Below are 16,986 nucleotides of genomic sequence, written 5' to 3' on the forward strand. Positions count from 1 at the left end.
TTAGAAACCACGGAAGTGCCTGAGAATGGTCATGTAGGAATTAGGGCTTCTCCCCCAAGAAAGGTGGTGGGATCAATAGCCCAACTGAAGTGCATCTACACCAATGCACACAGCATGGGCAACAGACAGGAGGAGCTGGAAGCCATCTTGCAGCAGGAAAACTATGATATAACTGCCATCACAGAAACATGCTGGTTTGACTCGCACGACTGGAGTGCTGCAATGGATGGCTGTAAACTCTTCAGAAGGGTTAGGCGAGGAAGGAGAGGCCAGTGAGGTGGCCTTGTATGTCAGGGAGTGTTTTTGACTGTCTAGAGCTTGACAGTGTTGACAAAAGGTTTGAGTGTTTATGGGTAAGAATCAGGGGAAAGACCAACAAGGCAGATATCATGGTGGGAGTCTGTTATAGACCACTCAACCAGGATGAAGAGGCAGATGAAATATTTTATAAGCAGCTGGGAGAAATTTCACAACCACTAACCCGTGCTCTCATGGAGGGCTTCAACTTACCAGCTGTCTGCTGGAAATACAGTACAGCAGAGAGAAAACAGTCTAGGAAGTTCCTGGAGCGTGTGGAAGATACCTTCCTAACAGCTGGTGAGTGAGCCAACTGGGGAAGGGGCCCCACTTGACCTGTTGTTCATGAACAGAGAAAGACTTGTGGGTGATGTGATGGTTGGAGGCAATCTTGGGCATAGCAATCATGCAATGACAGAGTTTTCAGTTCCTGGAGAAGTAAGGAGTGGGGTCAGCAGAACTGCTACCTTGGACTTCTGGAGGGCAGACTTTGGCCTGTTCAGGAGCCTGGTTGACAGAGTCCCTTGGGAGGCAGTCCTGAAGGGCAAAGAAGTCCAGGAAGGCTGGTAATTCTTCAAGAAGGAAATCTCAAATGTGCAGGAGCTGGCCCTCCCCATGTGCCGTAAGACAAGCTGGCAGGGAATAAGGCTGGCCTGGCTGAACAGAGAGCTTTGGCTGGAACTCAGGAGAAAAAGGAGACTTTATGACCTTTGGAAGAAGGGGCAGGCAACTCAGGGGGACTGTAAGGAGGTTATGCAGGGAGGGCCAAAGCCCAACTAGAACTTAATCTGGCTACTGCCATAAAAGACCATAAAAACTGTTTCTATAAATACGTTCGCAACAAAAGGAGGGCTAAGGAGAATCTCCATCCTTTATTGGATGTGGGGGGAAACACAGCGACAAAGGACGAGGAAAAGGCTGAGGTACTTAATGCCTTCTTTGCCTCAGTCTTTAATAGTAAGAGGAGGAAATGGCCTCAAGTTGCACCAGGGGAGGTTTAGATTGGATACTGGGGGGAAATTTCTTCACCGAAAGGTTTGTCAAGCATTGGAGCAGGCTGCCCAGGGAAGTGGTGGAGTCACCATCCCTGGACGTATTTAAAACACACGTAGATGTGGTGCTTAGGGACATGGCTTAGTGGTTGGACCTGGCACTCTTAGGTTAACAGTTGGCCTTGATGATCTTAAAGGTCTCTTCTAACCTAAATGATTCTATGATTCTGTGATTCTGTATTACTCCTAGCCCGTAAAAAAAGCTGTTGGGGGTGTTGTTGGGTTGTAATCATGGCAACAAAAGGTAAAGCTGTAAAGAGCTTTTGCGATCCTTTTGTTCTACCATATAAAGTAGGTCTTGGTTAACACTAAGAATATGTTCTTTGCCTTTTTCTCCCTGTAATTCAGTGCAATATTTTGTCAACCTGTCATCACAATGAACTATTTGATGTCTTCTGAGCAGTTGACAAACATATCAACAATCTTCATTTAAGTATTTTTCTTTTGCCATAATATTAGCTATAATGGCTGAAGTAGCAGTTTGTAGATTCCAGATACTGGAGACTGAAAACCATTATTATTATTTATTATTTTAATCCAAATTTGCTTTTCAGCTTTTAATGCTGTTCAGACTGGCATTATCAGTGCTGGTAATTAACACGCCATTTTCTTGTTCTTGTGGCTGCTTGCAGGCAGCTGTTTTCTCCTTGCCGTTAATGCATTTTCCCTTTGGGAGCAAAGATACTAAGGAAGAAAAAACAGAATGACCTTGTGCAGGATGTAGCATAACAGCACAGGGTAATAATAGTTTCTATTGTTAGCGAGATTTTAGTGCAGGAATGCATGTAGGCAGTTCATGAAATATTTACAAAACTTGGCAGACTGGAGGTGAAAAAAAAAAGGGTAGGGGGTATGGCGAGGCAACAGAAAAGAACTTTGAAATGGTATTTCATAGGAATGGCTGAGTGGCTCCCCATCAGAGACCAGAGATCTGCCCCAGGCGTATCTGCTTGTTGGGAAAGCGATCAGGCAGTGGTTCGGGGAGGAGAGCGCTCCTCCTGCTCGCTCCTGCGGCTCTGGTGCCGCCTTCCTGCCCGTCGCTGCCTGGACGTGATCTCCCTGCAATTCCCACCTGCAGCTCCCACCACTTGGGTTTGGGGAGAAATCTCAGTTCTCTTCATTTCCAGGAGCCAATAAAGAAACTTAAATAAAGGTGGTTATTTTGTGGAGACTAGTCCTCCAGTCTGGCATTTCTTTTCCCACTCCCAGTGCTCCTCTTACATGGGAAAACTGGGTTGCTTGTATGTCACCTTTCTTTCTTTCACTAAAAGATTCTCCCATATTTTTCTCCTGCCTTTTTCATATGGACCTGGTGATGCTTTCAGGTTTTTTCATCCTGCTTTTTCTTCCTCTATAGAGAAGAATACATTAGTGTAGACCCGAGAATAGTTGTATAAGGTTCCTTATTCTTGATAACTATTCTAATAACATCTGTTTTGGAAGAGCCATCACATTTTAACTCAGAGGTTGCTACATTTAGTAAAGGACACATGGATCTTTCCTTTCCTTTCTAGAGCTGTGTTGCTCTAGAAAGAGGTTTTACTTATTTCCCAAGACCCAGTGTTTAGCAGATAGTGTTTCAAGTGGTTTGAGGCTGTAAAGAGATTGACCAGTCTCAGTGAAGTACTTTTTCTCCTCATTATTCCTTTTTTTTTCCATTTTTACCCTTGACTGGACTATAGGAAAAGAATTATTTTTCCTTACCTATTTTTAAAGCCAATATTGAATCTTTTTTTTTAAATGAGAGAAGCCATGTGAATGTATCAAAATTGTTGTTAACAGAAAAAACACACAATTTGTTTTTGAACCAAGTATTAAAATTAATTACATATTTGCATTTTATTCTAGCCTAACTCATTATACTTGCATTACTGCAGAAGGAAAGGGACTTCAAACCTCAGTCCCTACAATATCCCACCTCTATGCCAATGAAAGCTTCTTTACAGTAGTGTGTTTATGAGAACCATATACATGGTTAAAAGCTCTGAATGTTTGCTTTTAAGACACTCTCCAGTTGTATCAGAATTCTCCTGCTACATTCTAGACTACAGGTTACCTTGCAGCAATCCTTACTTCAAAAGGCAGTATTTAAGAAATGGATTTCAAGGGTTGGACTTGCTCCCAAGTTCATTAAACATCCATATGGGAGGATTGCTCTTCCAGATGTGGATAGTCAAGTTAAGCAATAGGATATTCAGAAAAATAATGGAGCTGGTCAACTGAAAAATGTAGGTTTTTTAGAACACCCTTCTTTTACGAAGTTACTCTCTTTGGGGTGTTTGCCCTCTGATCAGCAGGGTCAACACAAGCAAGGAAAAATGGCCGCATCCCAGCGCCTCCCTTGGCAAGCCCTGTGGTTGGGGAAGAACACAAGGAGAGTTAAAGCGTTTAAGTTAAAACACGGATGCCTCCCTGTCATTTCCTGTATTGCAGGAAATAAAGCTTTTTGTTTGCAACAACAATATTTTGAGGTATAATATCCTTTTTCTTCCCACACTCAAATGTATTACATCTCCTCCACTTCCTTCTGCTCAGTTGTGCTTCCGTAAAGTGAAAAACAGGGTTAGATTTTGTCAGGACAGCTGTATTCTCTCTGAACTCCTGCTGCTCATAGCTGGTAATTGTGTTCACCTGTGCTGAGTCTATTTCTCTTGATATCGATTCCATTATTTTGTTAGGGATACAAATTAGATTAAAAATCTACTGCAAGTGGGATTCATAAATAACTGTTTGAAAACAACTCCTAGTATTTTTCCTGAATCTCCTTCAAGTCCACTGCTTTTCCCAAACATTCTGGCAGCAACACACTTAATTTCTTGCTAGGTTTTCTAGTGTCTTGGATTTGGACACTAATGCACTGGTAATCTTGCTGTAATTCTTCAGTCAGGAGATAGATGTGCCAGTTTTTAATGCAGGATCTTTGAGCCACACAGGAGATTCGGATTTATTTCACCTAATGCATGAAAATTACCACTTCCTAGTATTACCTATCCCTTCCCGAAGATATTATATTATCTTCAAGAGATATTTAGTGAATGTGCTCCACAAGAGCAGCAAATGGTTCGATGTCCTCCCAGGCAAAGGGGAGTAAATTGCCATTCTCGGCTGCCCTTCTTAGAAAGACAAGTGCTCTGTGCCCCCTCATTCACCGTGCAGGGGTGAGAGGAGATGTTGCGGCCCTCCTCCTGTCTTTCTGTAGTTCACCGGTTTTCATGAGTCTTAATCGTGCTCCTGATTACTAGCTCCGTTTTCCACCCTGACTAGAAGGTTTCTTTAAATTCTTGTAACTTGACAAATATGTCATGCAACACACACATGCACAGAAAAAAGCAGCCAAAGTTTTGCCATTCCTTTAGTGATTCTGAGCGTTGTCATGGTTGTTTAAAGTGGCCTTTTTCACCTCTGTGGATTTTAATACCTTCTTCCATGGTACTAAGTGGATCCATTAATTCCTCATCACTTTCCCTCTGAGGTGGTTAATATGCTTTTCATGCTGTAGTGTGTGGTTTCACTTTTCACTACACTTGCTTCTAATAGCTTGCAATCACTAGCTTCAGGTTTCTGATATTCTTATACCAAGGGGAAAAAAATGCTCTTTTTTGTGTCTTGTTGCCTTTTGTTGATAGTAGCAGGAAATAAATTCAGTTGTCACTGTGATAGAAATGCAATTAATATATGTTGACCAACAGATACTCTTATATCTTTTAAAAGATTACTGTGTGGTTTTGCCTGAGTTACGATGTGATTTATTGGTTAAGATCAAGAGCAAATTTCCCATTTCTACATCACATGACTACTTAGGAAGAATGGCCAGAATAGACAAACTTGAATTTACTGGCTTCTGTCTAGAGCTAGTGTTGGCAACAAACCACATAGAGCATATGGGAACAGCTGTAAGGACATTAAATCTAACATCTGATGGGTTTTGCACAAGGTCTGCCCATCCAGAAAAATCCCTGGCTCTTTACCTGCTTGAGGCACCCATTCTGAATGTAATTTAAAGCTGACCCCTCTGCCTTCTCAGTCCTTTTTGAAATGGAATCCAATGCCTCTTCCAATGCCACATGCCTCTCTGGACTTATTATTACTATTTTGGGAAAACGATTGAGGAGGAAGAGCTAAGGGAAGCTGGGGGGAGGGATGGGTGGGGTTTTTTGCATGATACTAGGACAACAGTGTCAAGCTATTCTGTAGCACTTGAGTGGCATTTGTTATCCATGGATCCTACCTTTTGGAATAAAGAATGCAAGGCATGGAGCAGGGGAATTACATGCTGACAATGGTACAGTAGGTCAGCGGCAGAGGCTGATTTCTTGTCTCCTGGCCCAGGCTGCCTTTGCAGATTTGCTTTGCTTTAACAGGGGCTGGAATTTTATTGTCAAAGAGTTGAGATTATTTTCTCCATGAAACTGTGGAAAATTGAAAATTTGCAAAATGGTTTATTTTTAAATGCTATCATTATTGTTTAATTTATTTAGCCATATGCATCAGCGTTTCTCAGTAATTGCTCAAACAAGCATAAATAATTAAGCAAGAAGACAATAAACCCATTAAAAAACCCCAACAAATAGTACAGATAAGCTTTCAGTGATGCTTTCAACCTACTGGAACAGCCCTTTGAAAGTGTTTCACAGCTTATTCACCATCATCGCTGAGTATTCAGCAGCTCACAACAGTCCACAGAGCTCAGCCCAGGTGAGAACTGGGCTGCGGAAGCAGCGGGGTGGGCTCTGCTGAGATACGGATGGGGAGTAATCCTATACCGTACTTCTGGGGGCACCAACTGATGCTGCCGTAAATTCCGCACAGAAATCTGAAGATATTTTTCTCCAGAGATGATCTCAGAGAAGGGACGTGGCCTTATTGTTAAGCTAAAAGACAATAAACACAACTGGGTTTAAACCTATTAAAATGTGTGAATAATGTGATACATCCAAATAAGTTCAATTACATTGTTCAAATTCTCTGTATATTCACACCCTTGATTTAAATTGTGATTCACATTTTCATTGTAATTAATGGTATGGCTGTTATGGCAATTGGCAAGTGGTGTATCTGAAAATGGCATAAAGAAAATGTTCGGTTAGGGAGAAAAATAGCCTTTGCAGGCTGTGCCTGGGTGGTGCTGGGTGTTGGACCTTCAGTATAATTTGCTAGTCAGCATCAGAGCAGCTTCTGGGGGTCCTGGTTTTCCTCAGTTGTGACGAGGGACGTCTCTGTATACCATCGCTCCAGCCGACATCCACCTTATCCATGGCTGTAGCAAAAGGCGCAGCTTATCTCTAACTACCCTTCATGATTCACTTCATACTCGTGGTCTTATAAGCCATTCAGATTTTCAATTTAGTATCACAAACACACACAAAAAAGGACAGAAATAGCTTCCTGGCACTAACAACCCATTCTTTACATAGCTCAAATTGATTTATTCAGGTCAGGAATCAAAGACAGTTTCATTTCTGCAGCTGGCAGGATAACTATTAAAGTTTAAAACCTTCACAGACATGAGTACCTTAAAAATCATACTTCTGTCTGAATATTTTGTCTACAACGTTTACAAGTGACAACTAAGATCATGGTAACTGAAAGAAATGAGAGTGGAACATGTTTCTTATTATTATTTCAGTTGTGTGTACTTCGTGCATGTGGCAGCATTTTGCATATTGTCACTCTCATAGCTTTGCCTTCAGAAGCATGTAAGCCGTGATGGTGGGCCTGTTGATTTGGGTATTTCATAGAACAGAAAGAGGGAGGAGAACACTGGAGAAAAATTTGAAGGTCTGTTATCTTATCTATAGAAATCAGTCATAAGAAGTCTGAGTAGATGGACTAAAATTGCATGTAAGCCATTTTTAAAAGAGAGTAATCTTGTATGACTTTCCTTTTTGATTTTGCTGAAGTCTGCAGAAATGTAGATAAGAATAAGTGAGAATCAGAAAATAATTCTGTATTTTTAAGGAGTTATTGGCCTTTTGTTAGGCAGGAAAATAATTATGAAGAACTGTACTTTGAAAGAAATCTTACTGTCTTCTCTACAAATGTTTATGCTTTGCATCATAGCACAGCATTTATTATTACTGTGATTTTTTATAATTATTATTACTATTTAATTTGTATTTTCTTTCTAAAATATTTAATCTTATAATAGCTTCCACAATACCAGTTCATTGTAAAGGATAACACGGATACCTAGGTATCTAGCACTAAAAATATAAACTCAATACAGAAGGAAATTGATTAAAGAAAAACCAATTAGTTTTAGTGCAGGTCATTGTAATGCAACTTGAAAAATCTGCAAAGTGCAGTATTTTTCATACCTGAGTGGAAATGTGGGTTAACCTCTCATAGCTCTGAGATATTGGCCGGTAACCACTAACAACATTGATTCTTCTTCCAAGCCAAAATGCAAGGTTTTTTATACTTTGACTTTCTGGCTCCATTCAGGATCAGAGACACAATTCTTGCTGAATTTCCAGTTGAATCATAAAGCAAGAAGAAGAAAAATCTGTTCTTGTTCATGGCCGGTGTCTGCTTTTCAGACCTTTGTGTCTCACTGTGTGCTCAGAGACTGCCCTACGCCTACAGCTGTCACAAGAGGAATTATGTTTACGCTGTTCTTACTAGCACAGGTCAAAAGTTTCAGACTTGCTCAGGAGGGGTATCTGGCTCTACGGATAGGATTCAAATATTTTTCTTACTTATCTGATGATACAAATGCTGGTTTGATTTGGTTTTCACAGTTATGCATGCTGATAAAAGACTGAAATCACCAAAGGACCCAAGAAGGTGCTGACCATCCTCTGAGATGTGTTTCGTGATCTCAGTCTCTGCACAGACAGCCACAAAAACAAGCTTTTAGTCAAGGGGATCAGTACTCCCTATCATTATGGGCAGATCAGTCAGTTATTTTGTTACTAATGCAAATATCAGCATTTTGATGTGGAGAAGGTAATGGGGATAATGAGTACTGGCTCTTTCTGCTATATAAACAATAGTGAATGAATGTATTACTTGGAATGCCTGATTTTAATTTAAAAATGCATTAGAGCACTCCTTACCCCACTTCGATATGAATTCTGATTGAATAGCATCAACAATGTACTTTGCCTTTTGTGTATTAATTAATTTTATTCTCTGTGCCACAGTATTCAAAACCAGATAGGCGTCCTGGGCCTATTCTGGACAAAGTTATGGAGTCTAGTTTTTCAGGCCCTCAGTCTTTCCCAGAGGCCTTGTCTCCCGACAGAGGAACCCAGCCCATCAAGCAACATAGGTAAGCCAACAGCCGTCTGGCGGGAGGTTTGGCATGCTGCCGCGGGGTGTCGCTGAACTGCTGACACGTGTGCAGGATTATTGTGCACGGTGACTGGGAGAGGTGCTGGACGGTATGGTACCAACAGAGCCTCAGACCACTCATTAAGCGCATGTCTGAACATTTTCTTAGCTGCAGGTGTAAAAGGCAATAGCAACACCCACCGACTTTATCTGCATTTTGTAAAAGTCCTAGAGGAAGCAAAGACACCATCCAAGCTGTAGACACAGACCAGTGAATGGAACAACTGTAGTTTGAGAAGCCATTAAAAACAAAACTGACTTTATTGATGTTCTTGAAGTTAATGGATCATTTGCTACAGAAAGACATGGTTGCAAACTTCCAGCATTTCTCACTGTTTCTTTGAAGAAATAATACTTGAAATGGATAATGACTTATATATGAACACATGGTAGCCTTTGAAAACTGGTCTTTAAAAAGTTTGGATGGTTGTTTCCAAGATGAAAAAAAGAGGAAGGTCACCCATCACTGGATGGCATTTGGGTTAGAATTCTGCTTATAGCCTTTTTGGATGAAAAAGAGTGGAGATGCTTCATTATGGGACTAAAAACCAAACCTGTGTCTGGTATAAGCAATAGCGTAGGTGGAATGGCAGTGGTAACGTCTGGTCCAGAGCACACAGAGAAAGAAAAAAAGGCTGAGAAAAATGAGTTCAGAAATTTTTTAGCTAGCTAATCAGGAGGGGAAGACTTATTTGTTAAAAGGATAATTTTTTTTAACTACTAAAAAAAAAAAGATCTGGGATTGCATGAGGTTATGATCTAGCTTCTGTGGTATTTGGTGCATTTTCATTGCAGTCCCCCAGTCAGCTACATGTTCCTTCTCTTTTGAATGAATGATTTGCTCAACCTGCCAGAGTGCAGCATATGAGCCAGGAAGGGATATTTGGGTCCTGTCTACTTTTACCTTACTTAAGCCTTTAATTTTGCATGAAAAAATAATGCCAACTGTCATGTCAGATCCATTTCTTAGGGCTTATTCCTTATTACACAGAGATTTCAAAATATGCTTAAGAATTTTACTGAAAATAGATGAACTATGGAACTGTTGCCTAGAATGCTTTCCACAGAAGTTCTGGAGGGAATTTTATCTTCGTTTAGCTGAAAGGTGAAGTTCAGAAAAAATAAACTGACATTTCCTTACCTTTAAAAACATGATTGCAATATCCAAGTTTGAAACGGTTTAGGTCTGTACCATGTCATTACCTAAGCTTAAAAATGTGGAAATTAAAGGCTGAAAATATTTCTTCTGTTCATGAACCTCACTTAAAATAAAAGCTGAATGACTCTCTAGATTCCCTGTTTTCCATAGGGAAATTACAGAATAAGCCACACTGAATTTACATTGAACTAATGCAGAATCCCAGATTGCTCATTTTAATACCTTTTCACACAAAATCTTTCTTTCCCAGAAAAAAAAAATATTATCAAAAAAACTGAATAGTCATCTTATTTGCAGATGTCAAGCATCGGACTACCTTAAGAGTCTTTGCTTCAGAACTGTTTCAAGATGTGGAATGACTAGCTTAATTTATAAAGAATTCTTTTTGTAGTTTTATAACCTAATATTTATTATACGAGGCCCTTGCTTTATAAAACATGCAACAGACTTGAACATTTAAGACTTATAAGGCTGTCTTTAATTCTTGCACCATGTGACAACTTCCTAATTTGTTTGGTTTCTTTAGTTTCTAAATAGTGTTCAATGTGACCAAATGGTCAAATGTGGCCAAATGAGGAAAGTTCTTTTTTTTTACCTGGACATATTTTGTCCTAAACATCCCTTCATTGCATTCCAAACCTGATGTGAGTCTGGAAAAATTATGGCAGGTCTGCAGGTTCTCCATTTTATGCTGTTGTTAAACTATATTATTGTTTTGTTTCTGCTTACTGCGGAAATATTTTGCTCTGTGACCTGTTTTCTCTGCTGGTGTTTTCAGAGGCGGTAATGATGAGCGATCATTTCTTAAAATCAGGAGCTGTCTGATTCCAGTTCCTAAAACCAATACAATTTTAGCCTGGCAGTATGGCTATCAAGGTGGGGAATCATTTGGGGTTGCTGAAATTTGACTGACAGAGATCACCTGGTTATTTCACTCCAATTACCAGATAATAGTAATTTTCTGTCTCTGTCAACCTCAGCTGCATGTAAAAAATTACTGCAGAGATTGAATTGAAAATTTGAATCTCCACTGAATCTTACTCCTAAAATATTTCGCCTGTATTACACACTGTTATTATGCTAGAAAAATTTTACATCATCTGCTTGCACATGTAAAACAACTCTTAGTACCATCAGGACTGGAAAGCAGCAAATGTGTTTAATCGGTAAATTCCTGTAAAGTATACGATGTGCTCAAAAAGTCATCTCGGATTATCTGTTGATTTTAGTAAGAAGAAAACCCGCACTGTCTTAATTTCTAACAGACAGAAACAAATTAGAGTTTTCTTAATTATGGGATCGAGTTGTGATTCCTTTTGAATAGTAGTTTTCTTGGTAATTAGTCATCCTGACTTTCATTCATTGATTCAGTCATCATTGATTTTAGACGGATTCATTTCAGAAAATACCATGATGAAAGCCAAACGCAGAGGCTTTCAGCCTAGAGCACTTGTGTTGTCTCACAAAAATGCCAAAATAGGATAAACTTACTCTAAAACTTTAAATAATTTGTGCTTGCATTTTTAATGAAATTTTAACACCATGAAAACCATGGTAAAAACATTATGTTTTTTTTATTTAGCAAGCATTTTACTCTTTATGCTCCCAATATAATCAATTCAGTTTAAATTAAAAGAGTAAATTACAGTTATTCTGTAAATAAGGCTATTGAATTTCAAAAAACAGGTGTTGATAAACTAAAGCAACTAAGAATGTAAAGGCAGAGAAAGCCTGAAAGGGAGAAAGTATAAGGACTCTGATATTTTCCCAAGGAAAGAACATAGTTTTCTGGAGAAATTTACCAAAAAAGAATGGCTAAAAGGAATGTGCCGGGGTGAAGGGGAAGAAACAAACTGTATCACAGAGAGAAAGAAGTCACGCTGGAAGTGAACATTTCCAGGAATCATTAAGTTATGACTGGTAATACTGAAAGCAATCAATTGTTCTTGCTGTATAAAGGGGAGGAGTACCACACAGGAAGAAGCAAAGCTGATGATGGGACAGAGATAATATATGAAGCGGTTAGGGTAATCCTGAATGAATATATTTCATTTTTCAGTTAGGATGATTATTGGAGGATGAAGGTGGAATGGGAATAGAATCAAATGTATGAAAACAGACATTACTACAGTCAAATTTGAAGTCAAATGCAGAAATCAAAGGCCTCAGGTCAAGATGGTCTGGTTAGTCTTGATCAAAGAAGTCTGGAAGGAGAAGTGGCTCATGAAATTTCAAGTCATGAAATTTCAAGCAAAATCTATCAAAATGGGAGCTGTGCCATGTGATGATGGAATAGCAAATGTCAAATATTTAGGAAGATAAAAAATTTACCAAAAGAACTGAAGACCTATTATGTTGCATTAGACTAGTCAAGGCTTTAGGACAAATGTGGGGAAGCAGATTCTTTGGGTAGGTATAAAAAAGGCTAAAAATTGCCATGAGATTTACAAACAGCAGTTCCTGCAACACTACGCTGATGACTTTCTTTGTATTTGATGTAGGTGAGCTAGATCTCTACACAGCCTCAGTCAACGTTTGCTGTCACATGTGTCTGATGCCTTTAATGGGAGAAAGTAGGGAGAGGCAGAAAAACTAGAAAGCAGATACACAGAAGTGGTTAACAGGGAGGTAGTAAGGAAGTTACGTTAGGAAGGTAAGTGCTGGGCTGAAGACATTCACCAGTGGAGCACTAATGGAGCTCTCACAGAACTAGTCCACGCTGGGGACAAATTTTGTTTAATACTTTTGTGCGTGACGTTGGTACAAAAAGTTGGAATGCACTGAAAAAAAAATAGTTAAAAGATAGACTCAGTACAGATAAGGATCTAGATATAAAGAATGAACTTTAAAGAGTGGCATAACAGGTGGATTGAAGCCCAGCAGTACTAAATACAAGGTCAGGCATTTGGGAACTAATAACAAAATTTAAGAAACAAATGAGGAAGAAAAGTTTCGGTATATGCTACTTGGTCAAAGGATAATCAAGTCACGAAGTGATGCAGTTGTGCAAAAGATAAATGGGATGAGAGGAAGTATTAAGCGAGACATTTCCATCAGAAAGTCAGAAACATTAAAAACACTTCATGAGACACTGCTGTCACTTCATTTGAATATAGCATGAGAATACACCACTATTATCTCATGGTTAAAATGGCCTCCTGATTACTACGGACTCAAATTGCATTCATGAGCTAATATGAGGAATGGATAATGTGTGTTCCATAGAAAGTGTTAGTCTGTCTCATTTCAGTCTTCAGTTCAGAAGGCTGAAAAGAGTATATGACTGCTGCTCATAAATACATCAGAGAAAGCATAACGAGAAGTGAAAGACCTATTCAAAATGAAGGAGTATCGTGGCACGTATGACAAATAGATGTATACTCATCATAAATAATTTTAAACTGAAAAGAAGCCTCAAAGTTTTCAATTTCAGAACAGCTTTCTGGACTAGTAACCTGGATGTCATTGTAGTTTTAGGATGGATATTGATCAGTGAACTACAAGTATATAATGAAGTTATTGCAGATAATTAAACTCAGTGACACTGAGGTACCTTCGAATGCTCTGTTCCCTTTTCGTATTGTATGTATCTATCTGGTGGAACCGGGATGGTGACTCAGAAATCAAGACTAAATCTGTAGTATAGGCTGGCTGCTGGAAAGCTTCTTGTACATACGTGGAGGGAGAAGAGAGTTTTGCGAACAGCAGGCTACAGTCCCTCTCCATCACCTGGGCTGAAAACCTGACCAGCTGTAATGGCTCATAAACACAAGCTAGGGAACACAGGTCATCCCGCCATTGTAGATGTTTTCCTAGACAGTAATCATGTCCTGAGACAGTACATGATTGCTTTGCAAAGGCACAGGAACGAGTGGTGTTTAAATGCTTGGGATACAGGATGCTATAGAGAAAAAAGGGATAAAACTATTAAGTCCAGTTCTCTTATGCCACAGCTTTTTTGCCATAATATAATAATCTCCTTGCAATCTTAGTATTCTTTTAATCACATACAGATTTGTTGAAGTCCCAGACATGATGTTAACTTTCTCCCTTTGGGGAGCCGTCTATAAGACAGGCTACAACAGAGACACGCTCGTTGTGTGTCATCTTGTTCTTGTAAACAGTCTGACGGAAGGGCATCATGATACAGCATTATTATTGTTGCATGGTATTTATTGAGAGATGCTTATGTTTTCAGGTGTAACAGATCCCTTTTTATTAGAACTGAAAATTGCTTGGAAGTCTAAATAGTTGATCTGCACAAATGTTAGCAATAGATTGTCTAACTTAGCCTAAAAATGTGACTCCTAGGCAAGAACAGAAGACACTGTCTATCTGGCAGCTAACTCTCATTGGGGTGCGTATTTACTGTTTCTGTCTTGCAAGAACAAAAACCGTGTCTTCAGCACTAATGTGTCCATCTCATGATCAGTAGGTAATATAGTACGTAATGTAATATACTCTCTATATAGTTTTTGCAGATAGAGAGCCAGAATATTTAGAATCCATTTTAAAACTTTCTTTCCTCCCTCAGCTTCACATCTTTCTTTTCATGAATTACAATCTTGAAAAAAGGGGAAAGAACAAGTAAAATAGCTATACACACAGCCATGGTTATAAGCACTATTTCTGTAGCTCCATTGTGCAGATTAAACAAGAAGGGAACGATTGGGATCCCATCTAAAGTTTTAACACTTTGTCATCCTCTTAATTCTTTTGATGTTCCTGGTGACTGAGTTGCTTCTGAATGTGTTGTGTAATCAATTTTGTTTAGTAATTAATTAAATAGTAGTACAGGAGGATTCCCAGAGTTACTGTAAATTCACCGCAAGTCATCTCCTTTTCATGAACACGGTTAACTGCACTTGGGAGTTGTGTGTGTGTGCCTTGAGAAGAGAATACTCCACCTGCTGAGACAGACTTTGGTTTTACTCGGTTGCTCAACCTAAAGAAAATTTTCACACAGAAGAATTTGCAACAATTTATCCCAAATTCTTAATTAACTTTAGAGATGGTTGAACTACTTCTTTCAAACCATTAATTCATCAGAACTATATTTCTCCCTAGTTTTAGCATTACTTGTGAACCAGTTCAAGCATATTCTGATTTTTGTTATTGTGGAATATTTGATTAATAGATTTTAAAGACAAATCTGCTACAGCTTTCCTTATTGGTCTGTTTTATTGAACAGCTCAGTTATGTGGGCTGGTTTCTTTTACCCGGTTAGACTGGAGCACAGGGAGGAAGAAACCGTAACAGTGGCTAAAGGAGGATAAATTCCCTGAAGAAACTCAAAAGGCACTGTTCGCTTCAGAGAGAGGAACATTTCATGTGAGCAATAGAGCAGAAGCCTGAGGGACTGTATTAACATTTTTGGAGGAAGGGTGTGCTGACGTTCATAGCAGTTTTGTGAAAAAGGAAAAACTTGTATTATGCTGAAGCTACTTTTTCATAGAACTTCTAACAAAAATTGTCACTATCTTGTCTGAGGTGCTTCAAGAAATGAGCATTGTCTTGCAGCTTGCAGCTGCACTGCCTCTAAATATTTCCTGGTCCTTCTTAGTGAATTTGTCTTGTCCATGACCACAAATGATTTTTGTTCATTTTCCCCTCTGGTTTTTTCCGTCAGAAGTGTTGAAAGCATAAGAACCTCACGTTAGCAACAAATTGGTCGCTTAAGCTCTGTCGATGCAGGAGCTGCTGTGATTGCAGGACGATGCTGGCGAGTGCCAGATCCCTTCTGTCTACCCAGCCCAGGCGCCTTTAGCAGCCTGTAGCGTCTAGTGTTAGCTGTAGCAATGAGGGTTTCAGAGCAAGGTGAAGGAAATCCAGATAGGTCATTTATAGACATCTTTGCTGCAGTTTATGCCAATTATCTCAGGTATAACTGTGTGTGTTGCAATTACAAATTGTAATTGTCAATTACAAATGCAGAGCTTTTCTGAATTTGCATGTGCACATTATTAGATGGGAGACCATGTGCTCTCATCCAACAAGGAAGATGCGCAAGGGCATCAAACCAACCACAATTAAATAATGCCTTTCTAGTTTCAAATATTTTTAAGCAGTCTAAAGTCTGTGAAGTTAATCAGTTTGTTGGCTTTTTTAGTACACTGATGAATATACTGCAATCAATAAAAAAGCCCTGAATTTCATTATCCATCACAAATTATTCCTTCAGCTGCATCTTTTAAGATCCCCTGCTGTAATAATCTCAAACTCTCCTGAGCAGAAATTGTCAATTGTTTTGTGATGTGGTAGTGTTATTTTGCAGAACATGAACTGTAACTCAAAACTTGAACTCAGCCTTCAGAACAGAAAGGGGTTTTTTTTAAAGTTTTTTTCCAGCCTCCTTAATAGCTAAGGAAAAATCTATTTAAGGAAGCATCGAAAATCCTTGAGGGAGTGCTGTTGCTATGGGTTATTGATCATTTCAATTAAAAAGCACCAGGAAAGTAAAAGTGTGGAAGAGAACAGAGCAGAGACCATGATGGCACACTGCTAGCCTGAGCAGTAGGACAGAAACTGTTGAGTTTATTTCTTACGTTTTGACTTTGGGGAGAAAAGGTCGGGTTTAATGGAAAAGTACACTCCAAGAGAATTTGTCCAAGATACTTGGTCCAAGCAAGAATTGCTTTGGGAGTAGATGTGACCCTAACTATAAATAAAGTTCCCACTAGGTATAAAATGCAGATTGCTTTTAAGTCATGTTATAATAGGAAAAGAGAAGCAAACTTATCAAAAGTCTCTTGCATAACTGAATTGTATCAGAAGTTGAAATTATTCACATAACCAAAAATAATGACTCTTAAAATGTATCTACAAAACCTATACTAAAATATCGTTAAGAATATGACAGAATATTAGGTAATACACATGCATTTCTGAGACCCAGGAGATGTCAAGAAAAATAAGAGTAGCTGGAAAACGAATAGGCAGTCACGCTGTGCAGTACTGTGACCCGTTAACAGTAGAAAAAGGTCATGTCTTGCTTTAATTCTGTGTTCCCTTATTTTTGCATTAGCAACAGCTGAATTCATGCTTAATATACCAAAACTATGGGTTCTAGATACCTTTAATTCCTGCACGAAATGGAAAAAATCCATTCTCCTTCCAAAACACTACAAAAATGTTTACAAAAGC

The 16,986-nt window shown here is 39.0% G+C and overlaps 1 protein-coding gene across 1 annotated transcript in view; it reads left to right on the forward strand.

The window, feature by feature from the left end:
• NRG3 (neuregulin 3) overlaps positions 1–16,986 on the forward strand; it is a 411,246-nt gene that overhangs the window by 379,626 nt on the left and 14,634 nt on the right. The window contains 1 exon segment of the mRNA XM_075758695.1: positions 8,495–8,622. Within this exon segment, the coding sequence (XP_075614810.1) occupies positions 8,495–8,622 (128 nt within the window).

Source organism: Balearica regulorum, chromosome 7 (genome assembly GCF_011004875.1).
Source record: "Balearica regulorum gibbericeps isolate bBalReg1 chromosome 7, bBalReg1.pri, whole genome shotgun sequence".
Classification (NCBI taxonomy): domain Eukaryota; kingdom Metazoa; phylum Chordata; class Aves; order Gruiformes; family Gruidae; genus Balearica; species Balearica regulorum.